The 22,545-nt window shown below is 47.7% G+C and overlaps 1 protein-coding gene across 1 annotated transcript in view; it reads right to left on the bottom strand.

The window, feature by feature from the left end:
* SLC16A2 (solute carrier family 16 member 2) overlaps positions 1-18,102 on the bottom strand; it is a 118,684-nt gene extending 100,582 nt beyond the window's left edge. The window contains exon 1 of the mRNA XM_032757199.2: positions 17,484-18,102. Within this exon, the coding sequence (XP_032613090.1) occupies positions 17,484-17,907 (424 nt within the window). The 5' untranslated portion in view covers positions 17,908-18,102. The remainder of the gene's footprint in view (positions 1-17,483) is intronic.
* Between the last annotated feature and the right edge of the window lie 4,443 nt (positions 18,103-22,545).

Raw genomic sequence — 22,545 nt, 5'->3', positions numbered from 1 at the left:
AGAAAGAAAGAAAAAAGAAAGAAAGAAAGAAGAAAGAAAGAAAGAAAGAAAGAAGAAAAAGAAAGAAAGAAAGAAAGAGCGAGCAAGCCAGAGAGAGAGAGAATGAGAGAGAGAGAGCTTGATTCAACTTCAACTTCATTTAGGCTCTATGACTAATTTTCATTAGGCACGCTGCCCAATTTCTTTTAGCTTTGGGGCATGTGGGCCAGTGACTATTTTTGTGGCTGGATTAACTACGTTTTGAAAAAAGTCTGAAAATGCTGTCAGCTCTTTGCAAACATGGCTATAAATATACTGTGCAGGCTAGAGTCGTAGTGCTATTCAAAGAGCAACTGGACAAGGATCCATGTTCTCCAGACATGTGTATGTCACATACTGCAGCTTGAATTTTTGCAGCAGCTGTGCTACTCTGCAAACAAGGTGGAGGCAGAGAAGAAGCCTCAGCAAGGGCAAAAGGGACATTATCAGTATCAAGTGGAGGAATTTACAAACAGGGCCTTTGTCAGACCCCCAGAAAACTGGATTATCTAGGGAGAAGCTGAAGTGTATGGTATGCTCACCTGTACAGCTATGAGGCTATAGATGTACACACATATGCATGCACACACTTACAGAGATACATATACATTTGCTTGTGTGGGTGTATGTGTGTGAGACAAGGAGAAAGTATATCCATATGGATAAATGTGTATGTGTATGCACTTTTAATTGTCTATGTCATGAGTTCAGGCTTAAGATCAGATGTATGTGTAGTTTTGTACATATAAGTGGTTGCTTATACACGTGTGCATCATGGGTGGTATATCAATCTGGCTATACATGCATAAGCACATGTGCAAGTCTATAGATAAACTTATGTATGTGGTAATCATGATGATAATTCAAAGCTGTTTTCAAAGGGCTTTCACATCCATTTTTTTATTTGAACCTTATCGTAAGACTATGAGGTAGGGATTATGATGCTCCCACTGCCCCTTTCTTACAGATAGGGAGTGAAGCTCAGACTTGGTCAAGATTGCAGATCAGGTAAATGGCAAATCCAGGACTCTAACATTGGTCTGTCTGTTATAAGATCTTGTGCCTTACCCTATACCACAAAGCATGTGGAAAAGTGAGGCAAAGGAGAGTTGAAGTTTGGGGTCTTCTTTATGACTTCCCACTCCAAGGCTATCTTTTCCTTTAGTGCTAAAAACAGATTCCATTTTTAAAAAGAGAGCCTCAAGGCAAATGTTAGTCTCTGTTGAGCCATGGCCTGGAAAGTAGCCTTTAGGTTGGGTGGTCTTACCTGGAGATAATAACCAGATCCACTCATGGGACACAGATGAGCCATTGCCTTCTTAAGCAAGTGATACGCTGGAGCCCATAGGTGTGAGATGAAGGTGAGGGTCCTGTGATTAGGAGCTGGAACAATAGGTTTTTTACCTCCCTATTCTCTCTTCTGGCTGCCTGTGGATCTATCTATCTTCTCTTCCTAAAAGCTGCAGGCTCCCAACATCTGGTCTGACCGGTTTCACCTGAACTTTCCATGTTTGAGATATTCTGTGAGGAAGGCAGCAAATAAACCTGTCTGGAGTCCTGCTGACCTCCCTTATCCAGGCCACCAGTTCCCTGCAGCTGTTTGGCCAGGAGATCTAAGGAAACCTTGCTTTTGGCTAGTTTTTCTATAGCCAAAATATCTAGGGTAAGGCAAAAAACACTGGCTCTTGGAACATAAAACTGTGCTGTTCAGCATTTGGATGGTTAGAACCTGGCCAAGATGCGTAGGGTAGTGAAGATACTGATAGTGACTCCAAGTTTTCCAGGAACACTGACCTGAAGGCCTTGAACAAGTTAGAGTGCAGGGAAGGAGCTTGATCTCCTCCTCATGTGGAGGCAAAAGAGCCTCACACATTCCTCTTCTGTATCATGACCATGCTCAGTCATCTGAACTTGTCACTAGAACTTTAACTTGCTAATGTTTAGAGCTTCCTGCAGGGGGCCTTATTTGGACTTCCAGGCATTTGTCCTTCTCTTCCCCTGGCCCCAGAAGATAAACCATCCTTCCAAGTAACAGGATGGGAGGTCCCAACCGGCAAGGAGGTCACGAGGCTTGGCAGGTTAAGCTCTCAGAAGCTGGGACACAGGGCACCCCGCTGTGGATGGAGCAGCTTGGGTTCAAAACTGTTCTTTGTGAATGTGTAGACCCCTCTTAGTCATTGGTTCCCTCCAGAGCATAGGGAGGAGCATACAGGCTGGCGTGGCCAGTACAGGATTATCCAATAGATGGATGAGCATGAGCTTAGGGCACCAGTGAAGCAGGACCACCATCAAATGAGAAAAACATAGATTTAATTATTTCAGAATTTGGCCATCAGTAAACCAGTATTTAGAACCTCTAAAGGTCTTAATCTGGTCCTAGGTGTGGCCAACATCAGAACAGCCTAGAAGGTACCTTGATAAGCAACCCCTAACCCCCTAAATTTCTGACTGGGTAATACTGAGCTCCTTTGGGCTCACTTGGGGGTCATACTTGCTCTCTGAAACCCAGCTGTATAGATGCGTGAGCTGTAGTCTACTCAGTAGATAATAAGAATAGGAAACATTTACATAGTACTTTGCATATGCCAGGCACTGTTCTAAGCTAGCTAGCTAGAGATACATATATAGATATAGATAGCAACCCATTTAACAACCCTATGTGGTAAGTACTTTTGCTATCTTCCTGTTACAAATGAGGAAATAGAGGCACAGAGGGCTTAAGTGCCTTACCACAACATACAGCTAGTGAATGGTGGAGCCAGGATTAATCCAGACAGTGTGGCTCACTCAAGTGGGCTCCATGAAAGGGGGACTTTCAATAGTATCTTACCCATAAGACATAAACCCCTTTTTAAAAGTAAAACCAACGTCTTAGAAAAGTGATCTTAAAGTGGAGATTATTAAAGAGATTTCCGGAGATATTGACTCAGCATCTCACAATCTGTCCCACCAAATATTAGCTTCGCATTGAGATTCTTGCTCACTTGTGCGCGTGCACGTGCGCGCACACACGCGCACACACACACACACACACTGTCTTTCTTTTTCCCCTCTCTTGGATAGAATTCTCCAAGGATATAGGATAGAGACTATGAGATAGATACCCTTTCCAAAACTCACCTTTGCTCAAATTTGAGAGGATCTGTTTTCCATTTTCATCAGAGAAGTTCTCTTCCACTCACAACCTCACCACTCTCCATCACCCTCAGCCCCTTGTCAGGAAGTTCCCAAAGCCTCCTTGGTTTACAGATACCATTGGTTCTAAGTGTCACTAAGTCTCTGGGAAGTTCAACTTTCTCAATGCATAAGTGGAGAAATTTGAAATTGAGAAAGGGGAAGGGACTTGGCAGGGTCAGAAAGACAGCCAGTAACAGAGCCAGAACCAGAACCCAGGTCTCCTGACTCTTAGTCTAGTGCTCTTTCTTGATCCCAGCCAGCAGGCATTATTTATGTCCAGATCCTTCCTTTCATGAGCCCCTGAACTTTTAGACTCTCAGTTCTTTGTTTCATCATACTATACTGCTTCTTACCCATACACTTAAACTTTAAGCTGCTACTAAGTTTAGGAAAATTTTTATTCCACCTTTCAGGTAGCTTCTACATTTCTTCCCCCATAGAACATGGAATTGGAGATCCACTAAAATATATATATATATATATATATATATATATATATATATAACATACATATATATAGATATATATCTACATACATATATAGATATATATATACATACATATATATATAGATATACATATACATATATATTAGAGATGGGATCTTGCTCTTTTGTCCAGGCTAGGGTGCAGTGGCATCATTAGAACTCAATGCAGCCTCAAACTCCTGGGCTTAATCTGCTAAATATTAAATGTATTATCTCAGGGCACTCACTTGCCCTCAATGAAAATGCTGTCCATTTTCTGCAACTGTAAAGTGGGAATATGAATCTCTATACAGTCCTTCACTGCAGTGAACTTTTCCCTAAGTAATACAAACAACGTTGACTTTTCATTTTCCAGAAACTCCCAACATAGCACTTGATGTGACCAAAGATATTGGCACATGATGAAATTCAATTGGGTATTTTATTTCATAACTGCCTCTGTTGCAAGTATCAATGTAAACTAAGATGTAGGGCTGGGTGCGGTGGCTCATGCCTGTAATCCCAGCACTTTGGGAGGCCGAGACGGGCGGATCAAAAGGTCAAGAGTTCAAGACCAGCCTGACCAACATGGTGAAACCCCGTCTCTACTAAAAAAAATACAAAAATTAGCTGGGCATGGTGGCCTGTGCCTGTAATCCCAGCTACTTGGGAGGGTGAGGCAGGAGAATTGCTTGAACCTGGGAGGCGGAGGTTGCAGTGAGCCGAGAAGCCGAGATCACGCCACTGCACTCCAGCCTGGGAGACAGAGTGACACTCCGTCTCAAAAAAAAAAAAAAAAAAAAACTAAGATGTAAACTACAATGGCCACACACACAGGGGATTATTATCATTCAATATTCTTCCCTCTCCTAGGGCTTATGGGATCTGGGGACCTGTTTGGGACACAGAGTGAGGGGTTGAGAGCTGCTGCTACTTGTGCTCTTCTTTTCCTTGGACCTCTTAGAAATACACCTGGGCAGCTGACATGGAAGAGCAGGTGGTGGGGGCTGAGTGGGCTGTGCCACAAACCATCTGTAGGCACCTCATTCTGTGGCCCAGTGCCCAAACATTCCCCCTCCCCGTGTCCTTCTCCCCAAATGTCCTCAGTATTTTCCTCTCCTCCTGCCCCTCCCACCCCTCCCACTGGGGAACAGTGACTGACTAGGCTGCCAGAGGGCAAAGACCCAGAATCCAAGCAACAGCCCAACTGTCCAATTCTCAGCCCCCACTCTGCCACTGCCCAATTCTCCACTTAGCTAAACCCTATTTCAAATTCCAATTCTATCAGGGCCTTGATTCCTCCTGCCCTCGCAATCATTTCTCTTTTTCTACATCACCACACGAAAATTGCATTCAATGTAACATACACACTTTTTTTTAACTACTTAGCACAACTGTAGCTGTTTAGTGTGTTATGTCTTCTCAAAGGAATCATACACTTCTTGAGGGACCCTTTTCCTTCTCTGGTGCATCCAAGGTCCAGTCTAACATAGGTCAAAGACCTATTGACTTGAATTCAACCAATATTAATTGAATTGAAGGTGGAAGGTATAGGGAAGGCTTGTAAGCAGGGAGAGCACAAACACTTAGTGAACACTTAGTACATGCCAGACTGTATGCTAGATGTTTTACATGCCTCATCTCATTTAATCTCCACACCAGCAATGACAGATGGTATTATTATACTTATTTTATGTATGAGAAAACTCAGACTCCAAGAAGTTTTAAAACTTTGTCAAGGCAAGTCATGTGGAAAGTAATCTGAATCTAGCACTGTTTGACACTAAAACCCCATAGTCAAAGGTTAGTAGCAGTCTGAATGTAAGGTGTTGATTAAATACATTGTGATATGGCCATAAAATGGAATATGGTGCAATCATTTAAAAAAATGAAGACTTTATGAACTTAATGTACCAAGATATAGTTCGAAGTATGAAAAGCAAGGTGGAGGATAAGGTGGACGGTAGCCTACCATTTGTACTTTACAAGTAGGGCATACCACATGTTCTTATAAGTGGGAGCTAAACATTGAATACACATGATCATAAAGATGGGAACAATCGACATTGGGGATCACTAGACAGGGGAGGGAGGGGTGCATGGGCTGAAGGACCACTTGTTGGGTACTATACTTACGGCTTGGGTGATAGGATCATTAAGACCCCAAGCCTCAGCGCCACATAACTTACCCACGTAAGAAATCTGCACGGGTACTTTTTTTTTTTTGAGACAGAGTCTCTCTGTGTTGCCAAGGCTGGAGTGCAGTGGCACAGTCTCGGCTCACTGCAGCCTCCGCTTCCTGGGTTCAAGCAATTCTCCTGCCTCAGCCTCCCAAGTAGCTGGGATTACAGGTGCACACCACTGCGCCCGGCTAATTTTTATATTTTTGGTAGAGACGGGATTTCACCATTTTGGCCAGGCTGGTCTTGAACTCCTGACCTCAAGTGATCCACCCACCTCGGCCTCTCAAAGTGCTGGGATTACAGGTGTGAGCCACCATGCCTGGCCTGTGTGCTCTTTAATCTATAGTAAAAGTTGAAAGTGTTAAGGGTAGGGTATACACACACACACGTGCACACACACAATTTCTTGTACATATACAGAGTATCTCTGAAGGGACACACCAGATAACACTGGTGGCCTTTAGGGAGGGAAACAGGGTGGCTGGGAGATAGGAGTGGGAAAGAGACTTTTCACCATCATACCTTTTGAATTTTGTCTCCATCTCTTTCCACAAAGTAGTGCCTGGGGATTGACTTTGAAAAGTTCAGGGAGAGAGAAAGGGGAGAAGAATGCCAGTGATTGAGTTGGGGAACACCTAATGTGACAGCAGCCTACCCCTTATTCCCCAGTCCTCTGACAAACCAACCTCCACTACAAGCGTCTACTCACAATGCTGATTAAAGTCACACCTTTCCAGGTCTCAGTTTTTCACCTTAAGATGGGAACCAGGTCGGGTGTGGTGGCTCACGCCTGTAATCCCAGCACTTTGGGAGGCCGAGGCGGGCGGATCACGAGGTCAGGAGATCGAGACCATCCTGGTTAACACGGTGAAACCCCGTCTCTACTAAAAATACAAAAAATTAGCCGGGCGCAGTGGCGGGCGCCTGTAGTCCCAGCTACTCGGGGGGCTGAGGCAGGAGAATGGCGTGAACCCGGGAGGCGAAGCCTGCAGTGAGCCGAGATTGCGCCACTGCACTCTGGGCTGGGCGAAAGAGCGAGACCCCGTCTCAAAAAAAAAAAAAAAAAGATGGGAACCAGAGGGAGTAAGATTATGTGATTTCCAAAATGCCTTCCAGATCAGAAGGCATTTAAATTACTGAAAATCAATATGGTGAGTCCTAGTATATTTGAAATCTTAATCTTAAAGAAGGGTTTAGGAATTTTGTTTTGTTGTTTGCAACAAAAAAGCAAAACATTTTTGTTCTGATTTGCCTACTAGCTGGTCTTAATGAAAACTCCCTTAGTGGCCATTGAAATGCTTAATCAAAACTGCTTTTGCAATCCTTCTTTGTGAACGCCACAATCCTATGGCCTCTGTTCTCTGGGGCTATCCTGTTCAGAACACAAGGAAACTGGCCCACTCCAAAGCTGAATACAAAGGAGCAAAGCTCCTTCTATGCTTGATGTCCCCTAGCCCAGACCTTCTGACCCTAAATATCCCTTTCCTTATTCTTCGTTACCTGCAGGATAACAGAGGCTCTGTGAGAGACCCTCGGGAGGAAGTGACACCCTAACTCCACCCCACCATCTGCCCCCAACCCGTAGCAACTCCTACTAAAAAAACTCAGTCCTTGACTTGTAGGGAGGTTTGTGAGCTCCTGCCAAGTGCTGTAAATATTTCAACATGCCTTGCTTCCTTGAATGTATATGACCTGGGATCTGGCCCCTCCTCTCCCTGGGCTCTCAGAGAACTGAGGAACAAAGAAAACACAGTTAGTATTTAGCCACAGGACACAGGGGTCAAATTGCAGAAGAACACAGTGGGGACATGGAAAAGATGGAGTGGGAAGGTGGGAGACTGGGAGGAAATACTTAGAGAAACATTTAGAGAAATGGATAGGGACTCTGTTTTTAGAGGCTGGAAAAGGATAATAATAACAACCACTTTGTAATTTACAAAGATCTTTCACATACTCACACTTTCATTGGACCCTTCATAGTCTTTAATTAAAGTAGATACTGTTTGTCTTATTTTGTAGATAAGAATACTGAAGCCCAGAAAGTTATGTGACTTGTTCAGGGCTAAACAACTAAGAAGAGACAGTTTCTTTTTCAACTTTTATTTTAGGTTCAGGTGTACATGTACAGGTTTGTTACATGGGTAAATTGCATGTTGCTGAGGTTTGGTGCCGGATGATCCTGTAACCCAGCTAGTGAGTATGGTACCTGATGGGTAGTTTGTAAACTCTCACCCCCTTCCCACCCTTCCCCATCTAGTAGTTTCCAGTGTCTATTGTTCCCATCTTTATGTCCATGTACACTCAATGTTTAGCTCTCACTTATAAGTGAGAACATGTGGTATTTGGTTTTCTGTTTGTTAATTCGCTTAGGATAATGGCCTCTGGCTGCATCCATGTTGTATCCATGTTGTTGCAAAGGACATAATTTCATTCTTTTTATGACTGCATAATATTTCATGGTGTATATCTACCACATTTGGTTTATCTGATCCACCATCAATGAGCACCTAGGTTGATTCCATGTCTTTGCTACTGTAAATAGTGCTGCAATGAACATACACAAGCATGTGTCATTTTTGGTAGAATGATTTGTTTTCCTTTGACTATGTACCCAGTAATGGGATTGCTGGGTCAAACAGTAGTTCTGTTTTAAATTCTTTGAGAAATCTCCAAACTGAGGCTGGGTGCAGTGGCACACGCCTGTAATCCCAGCACTTTGGGAGGCCAAGGAGGGCCGATGGCTTGAGTCCAAGAGTTCGAGATCAGCCTGGGCAACATGAAGAAACCCCATCTCTACAAAAAATACAAAAATTAGCTGGGTGTGGTCATGTGCACCTGTAGTCCCAGCAACTTGGGAGGCCTAGGTGGGACGATCCCTTGAGTCTGGGAGGTCAAGGCTGCAATGAGCCGAGATCGTGCCACTGCACTCCAGCCTGGGCGACAGTGAGATGCTGTCTCAAAACAACAACAACAACAACAACAAACTCCAAACTGTTTCCAGCTGAACTAATTCACATTTCCACCAACAGTGTATAAGTGTTCCTTTTTCTATACAACCTTACCAGTACCTGTTATTTTTTGACTTTTTAATAATAGCCATTCTGACTGGTGTGAGATGGTATCCCACTGCGGTTTTGATCTGCATTTTGAAGAGAAAGTTTCTATGGACCTTTTGGACTCAAGAATTATGACCCTTTGCATATAGATCTGGGTAGAGTAAAATGGGTAGTTAGAAGAGAATGCCATGTATCATGAGACTATCAATCTTTTGATTTATTAACAACTTCTTGGTCATCTCTTTTTATCCTTGAGTCATAAGGATGCCAGAAGGTACAGGAATGAAAAACTGCAACTCCCTTGGTAGTTGCCCCCTACACCTTCACTATGTCTTAGGTGAGGTCTAAAAGCAGGAGTTCTAAACTCAGACTGTCTGGGTCCAAATCCTGGCTCAGCCATTATCTGCTATGAGTTTGAGCAAGTTACTTAATTTGTGTGCTTCTCTTTATCTGTGAAATAGAGGAAATAATGGTACCTACCTCATAAGGTAGTTGAGAATTAAAATGAGTTGTTACATGTAAAGTGCTTAGTATAGTGCCTCACACAGACTTAATTGCTAAATGTAAAATAAATATTGGCAATTATTATTATTATTACTACCACCACTATTATTATACTTATTAGGGTGCATATTAGGCAAATGTAAGGAGGTAAATGTCAACGAAACTCCATCGTGGAATGCAGCAGAGCAGCCATCATTAGGCTGTGTGCTTCACATTTTTTTCCCAGTAGCAGGGAAGGCTTATAAGAAGTCATCTCTATTCTTCTACCTGGTCTCCCCTAGCATTAGTGACAGCTCCACACAAGGGACATGGGCCATGAACAAAGGAAGAGCTCTTTTCTTTGTGAGAAGCTCAGTGACCTGAACAAGTGACTGAACCTGTGACCTCAGTCTCATAGGCACCATGTTCTAAGTAACTGTGCTAATTGGCTTGGAGAGACATCACACACCCTGCTGTACACACATACACATAGGTCTGGACACATGAGTGCATGCATATATCCTTCTAGTCTGGATAAGCGGGTGGGTGAGGAGATCCATGGGTTAAGTTGAGGAAAAAGATGGTGTGGGCATTGCTTGTTTGGCAACATTTCCCTTTCTTTTCCCCTTTAGCCGTGTAAAAGCAGAAGAGCAACAAAACTGGGAGCTTCACTCCCCCACCTCCACCCTCCCTGAAGGCACTTTTTTTTTTTTTTTGAGACATGGTCTCACTTGTCACCCAGGCTGGAGTGCAGTGGTGTTATCATGGCTCATTGCAACATCAACCGCCTTGGCTCAAGAGATCCTAGTATCTCAGCCTTCCAAGTACCTGTGACCACAGGCATGTGCCACTATGCCAACCTAGTTTTAAAAAAATTTTTTTGTAGAGACGGGGTATCCCTATGTTGCCCAGGCTGGCCTCAAACTCCTGGGCTCAAGTGATCCTCCTGCCTCAGCCTCCCAAAATGCTGGGATTACAGGCTTGAGCCACTGGGCCTGGCCTATTTTTTCTTTTTCTTTCTTTTTGTTTTTGAGATAGGTGCAGTGGTGTGATCGTGGCTCACTGTAGCCTCAACCTCCTGGGCTGGAGCAATCTTCCTGTAAAGGCACTTTTGACTCTAGTTAGGACTTAAGTGTTTGTCTTGTCCCTTCTCTGACCCCTGTACAACCAACTGTGCAGCAGTTTTGGCAAGAAAATAGATGTCAGGGGCTCAAAATAGAATGAACCAGAAACACAGAAGCTACCAAAAACCAATATGAAATCTCTGGAAGTTCAGCTGGCCCAGGAGATGGGGGACAATGATAGTCAGGATTTGAAAAGAAAGGAATACAAGTAACGAGGACATCTGTTGAATATTATTGAGTAAGACTTTCTGCAATACTGTCTCCTGAGCTGGGTTACTAGGGCTGTGGAAAGAGGTGTAGAAGAGACAAAAAGGGTGTCATAGCAGCTATCTTAATGCAAAAATCCAGAGGTGATGGCTTCCACACTCTTGAGTGCTCCATCGAAAGTCACCCTTCACCCAGAAAGTGGAAAGTAAAAGAGGAAAGGAAGGGGAAAGGGGGAAGGGAGGCCTCTGTAGGATGTGTAGGAGTGGGCCTGTGACTCTGGCAGGAGTTGGGCCTATACAACATCCCAAACCCCAATTGTTCCTCTAATTGAGCAGTAGGAAGAAAAAGAAGAGAGGGAACAATACTGGGAAAAAAGGGTATGGCACATATAGCAAACGTGATAAAAAATGCACTGTGAAAGTAGGAGAAGCTGAGAAAATATGTGATTGGGACAGCCAATTTCATCCCTTCTCCCACCAATGCTGGAAACTGGAGCAAAGTAGAGGATAAAAGAGGGTGAGACTCCTAGGGTGAAGAGGCTGCACTTCCTCAAGCCACCCAAACAGGCCACATTCCCCATCCACAAGGAGGTGTCAAGCGATTTCACATTATCTACCATAGCACCTAACTTCAGGCAGGTGATGAAATCTCTCTAGGTTTAGTCTTCTGTCACCCCTAAAGCCAGAGAGAGCTGGGGTTGCCTAAACCCGCTTCCCAGTAATCTTTGAATACTGGGAGAGATACAGGAGGATGAAGGGAGAAAGAAGCTTGCAATAAAGTTTCCCAGCCCCACTGCTGGGGAGTTGCAAATGGGTCCAGCTCAAGAGGTACAACCCAGGCTGGCCATACTCTTCTCATCACCCTCGCCTAGCAAGCTTCTTAGTCTGGTTCCTTTGCACTAGTACAGCATAATCTTTACAGAAGCCTCTGGTACACCTAATTACATGAACAGATGGGAAATGACTTATTTCAGATGCAATATTCATAATCTATGGCTTAGGGTGTAGGGTATGGGTGTGTGTGTGTGTGTGTGTGTGTGCGCGCGCGTGCGCGTGCGCACTTGTGTATATGTGTAGAACAAAGCCTTTTCTCTAGGGTTCATTCATTCAATCTCAAGTGAGACAACTCCTTTCAAGACAAGAAATCCCACTCCGTCGTTCACACAATCTGAAAAGAATAGTTTTTATCTTTTCAAAATACAACAAAACCATAAAATGAGGCTGGTGGGAAAAGCAGTGCATCTTCCTGGGAAACTGGTCTGCTCAAAAGGTTGAGATGGCATCCTTTATATACTTCTACAAATGTTGACAGTCCATCTGCTTGTTTACTCTTCATGGGCTGGAGGCAATACTGCCAATGACTTCCAAGGAAAAGGAAAGAGAGCTCTGTGCCTACTACTTCCCTAGGCACACTCTCAGCTAAGCCCTGACGCTGCAGTTGACCAGGGATTGTGGACATCTAATGGGCCTTCTCCAGGATCACAGTAGCAACCCTCCCTAAACCCACCACAGCAGGATTCAGGCAGTGGCCCTGAGCCAGCTATCAAAACGCCCTGTTTGAAGACCTCTGAGGGGAACCTCATTTAGGAATCCGTTTCCTCTGCTAGCTGGAAGTAACAGCAAACCAAGGTCACACTGACTATGCATTTCTGAGAAATAAGACTGCTGTGGGAAATAAAATTTCAGAAGAGGGGTCCAAATTGAGGCTTGAGGAAATGTTCATAATTTAATACTTTTGAGGAACAGGTTCAAATGCTGGAAAACAGCAGCATACAGACCCATCCTGCTTGCCTGCCAAATCAAGGGAGTTCTCTTGGAGGCCCAGGTCTATACCAATCAGGACACTCTGGAAAAAGCAGCTCCACATGCAGGGTTGCCCTTACATACTGGGTAAACAGGAGTGGGTAATTTTTAAACACATCTATACCCATGGGCAGCCCCATAGTCTTTAAATACAAATGACCTGGGGAAATGATGTCTATATGGCTTTTCCTTGCTTTCCCAATCTTCTCCCAATCCATCCTCACCATCATTCAGGCAGCTTAACAAACTTTTATTTGCTTAACCGAGTCAAAATGTATGACATATGAATAGTAAAGAATAAGATATCGCATAATTTTACAAGGATAGAATGGTAGGGCTAGAAAGTTTATTTAGTCAAACCTTCTCATTTTATAGATAGATAAACTGACATAAAGAGAGGTGAAGTGCCTGTCCAAAGTCACAGAATAAGTTAGGGGCACAAGTTGTCTAAGTCACAGTTACTGCCTAGCTGGTACTACTGAGACTGCCAGCTTTGGGGAGTCCAGATTTGGCCCTGGGTCTTGCTTTTTTAGACTTAGAATGAGCATTTGAGGCCACTGGACAGTGATCCAGGCATCCAGCCTCAACCAGCTATCCCAACTCAAACAAGCATCCTCCTGGTTGGCCTCCAAATGACCCAACCTCTTATTCTCATCCCTTTCAGTATCAGTAATGGTCATAGGTCAAGATCCCGTTTGGTTGGAAAGGGGGCAGGGGAATGACTTGAGAGATGCCTGGCCAAGGGCTGTGTGGCTTGAAGCACCACAGCAGGCGCTAAGCCACCCTGATCTAGCTCTGCTGGACAGTAGTCAAGAGCCTTCAGCTGAAGTCAAGAGATTGGCAGATTTGCTCAAAATATACTTTGCTCCCAAAGTCAGCAATTTAGTGTTACAGTCCAATGAGACACTGAACCAAGCAATGAAAACCCCTAAGGTGAGAAGGAGAAAGACAGCCTACTCTACCTGGCCCCACCCAACCTTGGGACTCTTGGTTCACCCAAAGGCAGAGTGCATCATTCTTCCCCATGCCTAGAAAATTCTGTTTCCGTCAGAGTGGACCATCAGCCTGAACTATCTTGTGCCTAGTAGTGAACCTTCCTGACCATTGTCCCTTTCTCTGGTGATGAGAGCCTCAGCCTTGACCCCCCTTGGGAGCTTACAAGGACCATGCTTATAAACTGCCCAGTAAAACAAAAATGCCTTCCATATTTTATGGCTCAAGTTTTACTCTGGAGTACTTTTAAAAATACTTAAGCATAGAGCCAATGTTAGCAACTCTGGCTTGTTCTGCCTTGTCTTCTGAACTCCCAACCCTAACCCTATTGCAGGTCCAACTCAGGGTCCCAATATTGAGCTGGGGCCTACAGTCAATGGCATCTTGCTTCTCTTTCCCCTCTTTCCTCCAAAAGGCTTCCCTACCACCCCAGGAAGCTATGCTTGGGCCTTTACTTTCCACAGAATTGCCTGGTTGCCTCCTGTCCTGTCTGCTGTTTGGTCTGGGTTGGGGAACTCCCAAATTTCCCATGATGTTGGCAAGAAATACAGGCTCATTTCCCTCCTGATCTTCTCCCTTTTTTCACTAAACCAGACTTTGATCACTTGCCTCCCTCTCAGGAACCTTTTGCCTGCCAATCCACCCAAGCCTAGGACCCAGGGAAAGTTGGCTTTCCTCCAAAACTGGTGAAGAGAGGGGATAAGATATACAGCTGGTGACACCACAAAACTGTATGCATCAAAGGGTCCACAAAAACTGCACATTGCATGCTCTAGTAAGGCCTGAATCCCATATCCCTTCTAACTTCTGTGTTTTTTTCCCGTGCCCAGAGGCACTCTGATGTGGAGCTGTTCCTCAAACATCAAAACTACCTTTCTTCCCAGCTACTTGGGAGGCTGAGGCAGTAGGACTGCTCGAGGCCAGGAGTTTGAGACCAGCCTGGGCAACAAAGCAAGAGTCTGTTTTTAGAAAAATAAATAAATAAATAAAAATTAGCTGGGTGTGGTGGCGCATGCCTGTAGTTCTAGCTACTTGAGAGGCTGAGGTGGGAGGATTGCTTGCGCCCAGGAGTTTGAGGGTGTCGTGAAATATGACTGTGCCACTACACTCCAATCTGGGCAACAGAGCAAGATCCCATCTCTAAAAATAAAGTATAAAAAACTACCTTTCTGTGGGGCTTCCTCACAACAATCCCAATCATCTGCAGGACCTTCCACCCATTAAGCCAATCAACACAGCTTTAGGTCTGTGAAGACATTAGGCCTAGTCAAAGAGAAATTGGGTTACGAGGTGCCTCCAAACACCAAATTCATAGACTCTTAGAGATGGAAGTCATGTCAGATATTAATAAAAATGGACAACGCACCAAATTCCTTGAGCGTGGGGGTGTACATTCTGTTTCTCCCAGAATGGCTATTGGACAAATACTGGCTGATAAAAATGATATAAACTTCTATTAGCTTCTTCTATCCCTTTGAGACACCAGTGCTGTGGCACAGATGGCTGGGAAATTTTGAGTAAACAGCAGAAAGTGTCTGCAGACAAAGACATTCAGAATCTCAGGATCTGAATGGTTGCTTGGGAAAGTTGAAGGGCTCAAGAAAGGTAGTACTGAGGATGAGATTTCTAGGAGCTCCATAATGTGGTAGGGTGTTCCTGACTTTTCCAAAATAAAAACTGTGGTGTCCCTGAGAATCTCTAGTATCAAAAATAATGTCAGTGAGTTCAAGATACACCACAGCAAGGACCCAAGCCAAAGTATTCTGAGACCCTAGGGACATACCAAATTCCTTTCTGTTTCTTCCTGACCTATACTCACTATAATTTAAACCAGTGACTTCAGCCCCTCAGTGAACCTGGTCTGTGTCAGAGTATGCACTAGCCACACCTCTGCATAGCCCACTGCACCCCCACCCCCACCCTCTAGCTGCACTGTGAGGTCTTGACCGGAAAGTCCCAGCCAGCCCTCCCCCTGAGTCCCCTATGATCACCTACTTTGAAGTCTGTTCCCCAGCAGTGAGCCTCTTCCTGGTAAAATAGTGGTTTTTCCAAGTTTTATTATACACTCCTAAGATCACAGCTCTAGGCCTCCTCACACCATATAAATGCCAGGGCCTAGCTTCAGCCTAGCCTCTACTGCTTCTCATCAAGTTTCACTCAGACTTTGCCACTCACTGATCCTGAAGGCCAACAGCCTGCCTTCAACCACAGGGCAATGCTCAGCAGGTGCCCTTAGAGGTAACCTAGGCAACAGCATGAGTCCCTACACTGCCTGCTTTCCCAGGAGCCCCTGAACTGCATCAAAGCAGGGAAAAAGGTGGTCCCAGGGGTGACTGTGGCAGCCATCTTTCCCGCAGAAGTTGCTCTACACTGTCCCAGGACCCCTCCACTCCAGCATCACAGTGGGCCTGGGTAGTCAAGAGACTTCCTTTGACAGCCACTGACGCACTATCTTCAATGGGGCCTGCACACTGCTGCTGTGCCAATGGATCACAAGGTCTGAGGCACCAAGATCCCCAAAGCCCCTTCTGCCAGGGAAGTCCAGCAAAGCTGCAAACTAAAACCACAAGTCCTCGGTTGAAATTGGTGGGAGAGGGCCCAGGGAATCCACAGGTGGACACTCCAGAATTCAAGGTTTCTATGTTCACTTAATAATTCCCAGGTCCCCTCAAATGGCAGCAGAAATATGTGGGGGTTGGAGGTTGGCGAGAGGATGGAACTCCTCAGTCCCAGGGCAGCACTGCGAAAAGCCACATATTCTGAGTTGTGAACTTGGGGCTGGTGGCAAGAGTCGAGCTGTCCTGAGGAGCCACGAGAGGGAGCAAGCCTTGCCAGAGAAGGCATCCCAATCCCCCGTCTTCGTCTGAATCCCTCACCAGAACTGCTGAGGGATTTCGCCAGCAGCTTTGCTGGGAAAGCGAGATGGTTCCTCTGACTTCTCCCAGCTCACAGGCGGCCTCAATGCGAAGAGCGCACACGCCTGGGGTCTTGCGTCCACTGGCCCGGAGAGCGAGGGCTATGCCCCCCAACTCTGTCTGAGATCAAGTCAGCTCCAGGCGAAAGCTGGAGTGGCGGGTCTGGCATTCAGGCTGTAGGCCGAACGAGGCACCCCACCGGTAGCAGAGAGGCGCGGGGTGCCGGGGAAGGCAGGGCTGAGGTTGGGGGCGGTGCGGAGTGAGCAGCAGGGCCCAGCCTGCCTGCGGCCTCACGCCTCTCTGGCAGGAGACTGCGGAGACCGCCTCCCCGCCCGCCTTGGGGCTCGGCTCATAGGGCACGGAGATCCATTCACTCCCGCGGGGCGGCAGAGGACTGCCGGGCCCAGCTGGGCCGTAACGGCGGCGGCCAGAGACGCACTCACACCCCGACTCTAACTCCCTCCCTCCCTTTCTCTCCTGCAGACACGCACGCCTGCCATGTGTTTGACTCTTCGCTCATAGTCATCAGGATTCCTAAAGTGTTTTTAACAGAAAACACCTCCGCTTCCCCAAAGGAACCGGGGGGCTGCTGCGGAGATCGGCGGTACAGTGCTTCTCTCAGAGCCCGCCCCGCCTCTCAACTCTCTCCTCTCCTCATGACTTCTCCCCCCCCCCCCCCCCCCCAAAAAAAAAAGTCCTGCAAATATTTTCCCCCAGCACACACGGGCAAAGGTACCTTAAACCCGAAAGGTGCATTTAGATTTGTCCCAGGGCAAAAAAAAAAAAAGTCCATTGCTTGCCAAGGATCAATGAATGTCCCAGTTCGTACCCCCGGGACGCCTTGCACCTAGTCTCCCCAGTCGAGGCTGCCCAGAGCCCCGCAACCCGCACCCTAGGAGAGCCATGGGAAAGGGGCAAGGGGTAAGGGGTAAGGGGTAAGGGGAGGAGTCGGAGAGGCGCGTTGGAGGGGCGCCTCGGACCGGGAGGTATGGGGTCGGTGGCAGCGGGAGCGGCCACCCTTGCCCAAAATGCCAAGTGGGGCGTGCGGGGCCACTCACCTGCTTGGAACTCCACTTGGCGATTTTTTTCCTTTTCCTCCTCTAGCAGCATGGAGTAGAGGATCCCGACAGAGTTATGGATGCCGAAGATGGAGCCGTTGCACCAGGTGGCAGCGAACACCACTACCCAGCCGAAGCCACCTTCGGGAGGCTGGAAGCCGCGCGCGGTGCCGCGGGTCTCTACCGTAGGCGTGGGCTCGGGTTCGTGCACCCGCTCGGACTCGAACTCCAGCTCCGGCAGGGGTGCGGGGTCCGGTAGGGGCTGGGGCTCCGGCTGGGGTTCGGGCGGGGGCACTGGCACGGGCTCGGGCTCAGGCTCCGGCTCAGGCTCCGGCTCTGGGCTACCCACCGGCTCCTGCTGTTCCTGGTCTGCCTCCTGCCAGGGCCCCTTTGCTTCCTCGCTCGCCTGGCTTTGCAGCGCCATCGCGGCGGGGGGACTGTGGCTGCTTGGGCCAGAGGAGCCGCTGTGTGGCTGGTACTTGTTTCTGCTGCTGCAGCTGCTGCTGCTCGGAGGGCTGCTGCTGCCGCTGCCGCTGCCTCCTCCTCCAGGCTCCGCGCCCCAGCTGGCCAGCCCGTCCCGCGACAGAAGGTCCCTCGAGCCCTCTCCTCCTCCTCCCACGTCCAACCCCCCTCCTCCTCTCCCCATGTCATCTCTCTCTCCTCCCCCTCCTCCACACCCCCCACCTCTTCCTCCCTCAACAGGCAGCCGCTACAGCCTCGCTCTTCTCCCCAGCCCTTCCTCCTCCTTTTACTCGCCTACCTACTCCAGCCGCCACTGCCTCCCCCAGCTCCCTTCCCAAACTACTGAACCCTGTTCTTGCCTGGATGCCCGTTAGAGGAAAAGTTAAAATGGAAAAAAGGGAGCACAAACTATCCTGTTCTCCTGCCCTCTTTTCCCCGCAGGCTCTAGAACCGACATTGATCAACCCCGAGCCTCGGGAAGACCCCTCCTGTTCCTGCTCCCATTCCCGTCTTCCTCACAAGCAGCCCGCAACTGAGGTGGCCCCGGGGACCCTAGGACGACAGCTGGCCCGCGAGGAACCCCACCCTGCCCTCAGGAGCTCCCATGTCCCTCCTTGGACTTGAGGAGGACGACCTGAGGGGACAGCCTGAGCCTCGGACAGCGGGTGGACACAATCTTCTCGAGCCCGAGGACTCGGCCCCCCGCGGTCCTGCGCACCCCCGGGAGTCTCCCCCTGCCCCCGCCCTTCCCGGCAAATCCCTGGCGGCCTGGGAGGGGAGGAGGAGGCCATGCAGCGAGGCCCGCCCCTCCGGGCAGTCAATCAGGGCTTTGTTTGCGCCAACCTGGAGCCCGGAGGAGCCGCAGAGGGCCGGGTCTGGGCCGGGCCAGGGCCGAGTGTGGGCCGGGAACCGGGCCAGGAAGGGAGGGAGGTGGCACCAGTGGGGGCCGGGCCCAGGCCCAGTCGGGAGCCGAAGCTCAGTTCAAGCTCCTCCCGACTCTCTGTCCCGGACTGGGGAGGGACGAGTTGGAGTCGGGTCCAGCCGCCAGTTTGGGCTTTGGCTGCCCCGCCCCCGATATCTCGGCTAGGCTGGTCCGTCAGGCCTCGGCCGCGGCTTTTCAGGTGCTGGAGACTCAGCGGAGCTGCAAGCGGACGGATGTCTTCCCAGCACCCACCGCCCCCTTCCGCCCACCTCAGGCATGCAGACATGGGAGTCCCACTGTATGTCGCAGACTGAGGCCCCAGCCCCGCTGAGGGTAAGGGAGAGTTTGTTCCCCAGGAAGCGCGCCGGGTCAGGGAGAAGGAAAGTTGGGGGATCTGTCTTTCTGGTGGCCGGGCACTCAGCAGGGGTGCGCAGGGGTGCCCAGCCTCAGCCCTCAGGGCCCGCTCGGCGATACCGGGAAGCTCTGCCTTCCCTAAGGGTCTGCGCGTCTAATGCACTAAACGTGAAGTCGTAGTGTGGTTACCAAGCTACTCGGCTTCCACGAGCGGGCGGGCGAGTGGCAAGACCTTTCTACCCTTCATCTCATTAACCCTCCTGATAAGTGAAAGACTGCATAGCCAGAGGTGATGCAGCTCCGGGGCTGCGTGGCTGCGCTAGATGCCTGTAAATACAGGCATTAAGCACTTGAGGGCTGGCCGAGCTGGGTGGAAGGATATAGACGTCCTGAGGGGCTTGCGGTGCCATATGAGAGGAATCAGGCAAATTCACAAATCACAGGGCCACGCCACTCAGCAGGGAAGGCATTGCCCGAATAGAGCACGTCCCTTATTGCCCTAAGGTTTATTATTACCTGCTTTTTTGCACGAAAACTGAGGCTCAACGAGGTCAAGGCATTTATTAGCCTAAGATCATGGGCCAAGTCAAGGACAAGCTAGAATTCAAGGCAGGTCTCCATATAACGAAGCTTCATGCTCCCTGTGTTTCACCAAAAGAGTCTAGGATTTGAGGCTCCCTGGGAGGAGACAGAGGAGGGAAGGCAGGATCTGGCTGAACTATCACAGTGGGCTTCTGGAAGAGGTGGTGTTCAAGATGGGCCTGGAATTTTTTTTTTCTTTTTGAGACAGTCTCGCTCTGTAGCCCAGGCTGGAGTACAGTGGCGCGATCTCGGCTCACTGCAACCTCCGATCCCTAGTTCAAGGGATTCTTCTGCCTCAGCCTCCCGAGTATCTGGGATTACAGTCGTGCGCCACCACGCCCGCTAAGTTTTGTATTTTTGGTAGAGATGGGGTTTCACCATGTTGGCCAGGCTGGTTTCAAACTCTTGACCTCAAATGATCCACCCGCCTCGGCCTCCCAAAGTGTTGGAATTACAGGCATGAGCCACCGTTCCGGCCAGGCCTGGAATGTTGAGTAGGATTTTAAAAGGCCAAGGGTGGGGGAAGGTGGTCCCCCACATCAGAGCATGCCTTGAGCTCAAAGCACAGAGCCATAGACTCTACTCACAAAAAGAGGGAAGGGAAGGCTAATCAGGCCAGAAAGTTAATATGTATGCCGTCTGCCTCTCCTAGGAAACGTTTACATTTTAATAAAAATCCGTAATGCTTCAGCTACGAGGAGTGACAAGTCATGGACACTATGGGCACCGGGGCTTAAGGTCTGCTTTTTAGTCAGGGGTCTCACCATACATATGACCACCTGTTGCCCCAGGAGAACACTAGTTTGGTATCCACTTGCAGGGAACCTGATTGAAGAAGACCCTAAAAATAGTAATTTCCCACCCCGGAACTAGGAATAGACCCTGGAATCTTGCACCCATCTAGATTCTTACTGTCTTGAATTCTACTTCCCTCATTGTTTAAACTGGTTTTTAGATCACTGGAATGGGAGTACGGGTAGGTGATGACCCTCACTGAGAATCTCCTGTGAATCTAGCACTGTGCTAGGCCCTTTATATATGAGATCTTATATAATCTTCATAACATTACTATAAGATTGGGAAGATTTGTTCCCATTTTATAAATGAGGAAACAGAGGCTCCAAGAGGCTAAGTTACTTGTTTTAAGTCTACAAAGCTAGTAAGAGGTAGAACAGGGATCTTTGCTCATTTGTGTGAGTTTCAAAGTATGTGCCCCACCCAGAAGACAGAATTATGTAACTGCCATTTCACCATTCTAGTAACGTATGTAGTACTACCATTTCTCCCCTCTTTAGAAGGTACTTTATAACAGCTAAATCGCTGGCATCAGGAGACCAGGGTTTTAACCTTGGTTCTACCGCTGCATGCCTGTATGATCCTAAGCAATTTGTTTTCCCTTTCTGAGCCTCAGTTTATCTGCAAACTACTTTGCAGAGTTATTAAATGCCATGCTAAGAGGTAAAGGCCTTATTTTTGATATGTAATACAAGATCACCACTGTTTTGAGTAGGAGAGTAACACCAGAACTGCATCTTAGAAAGAATATTGTGGTGGCAGTTTAGATCGGGGTCCCCAGCCCTCGGGCCACAGACTGATACCAAGTCCATGGCCTGTTAGGAACCAGGCCACACAGCAGGAGGTGAGCGGCAGGCGAGTGAGCATTACCACCTGAGCTCTGCCTCCTGTCAGATCTGCCGCAGCAATAGATTCTCATAGGAGTGCGAACCCTATTGTGAATTGCGCATGCAAGGGATCTAGGTTGCGCATTCCTTATGAGAATCTAACTAATGCTTGATGATCTGAGGTGGAACGGTTTCATCCTGAAACCATCCCCCTCAACCCCTGTCCCGTGGAAAAATTGTCTCCCACGAAACCAGTCCCTGATGCCAAAAGTTTGGCGACTGCTGGTTTAGATGATGGCATGGAAAGATAAGATGTAAGGAAACGAACCAATAGACTAAGTAAAAAAAAAAAAATGTTGATGATCTGGAATGGGCATAGTGGCTCATGCCTATAATCCCAGCACTTTGGGAGACCGAGGCGGGCAGATCACTTGAAGTCAGGAGTTCGAGACCAGCCTGGCCAACATGGTGAAACCCCATCTCTACCAAAAATACAAAAATTAGCCGGGCATGGTGGAGGCTGAGGCAGGAGAATGGCTTAAACCTGGGAGGAAGAGGTTGCAGTGAGCCGAGATCGAACCTCTGCACTCCAGCCTGAATGACAGAGTGAGACTCTGTCTCAAAAAAAGAAGAAAAAAAGGTGATCATCTGAAATAGGGCACTAACTATGGAAATGGAGACAAAGGGATGTCTCTGTCAATCATTGTTATGGTAGAGTTGATAGAACAGATTTGTGTAATGAGAGAAAGGGAAGAAACTGACATTTCTTGCTTGAGTAAAGGAAAGAACGGTATAGTGCTAATGGAGATTGGGAATTAGGAGCTGAATCAGGTTTGAAGTGCCTGTGGCCTCCTGTCTCTTTCCCCCTGGCCCCCAAACAATCCTGTCAATTATAGCTCTAAAATACGATTTTAATCATGACACTCCTCTACTTTACAAATCTTCAATGATTGTCCATTTGACTTTCAAGTTTAAATTCCTCAGCCAGGCATGAAAGGTCCTTTGTGGTTTGGGACCAGCCTCATTTGTTCATTCATTCATTCATCATTTACTGAGAATCTCTATGTGTCAGGCTCTGTACTGTATACCAAACACAAACATAAAAAACCTGGTGCCTGTT

This window comes from Hylobates moloch, unplaced genomic scaffold (assembly GCF_009828535.3).
Source record: "Hylobates moloch isolate HMO894 unplaced genomic scaffold, HMol_V3 SCAFFOLD_7, whole genome shotgun sequence".
Taxonomy (NCBI): Eukaryota; Metazoa; Chordata; class Mammalia; order Primates; family Hylobatidae; genus Hylobates; species Hylobates moloch.
The sequence above is the reverse complement of the archived record's forward strand: the minus strand, read 5'-3'. Positions and strand labels throughout refer to the sequence as shown.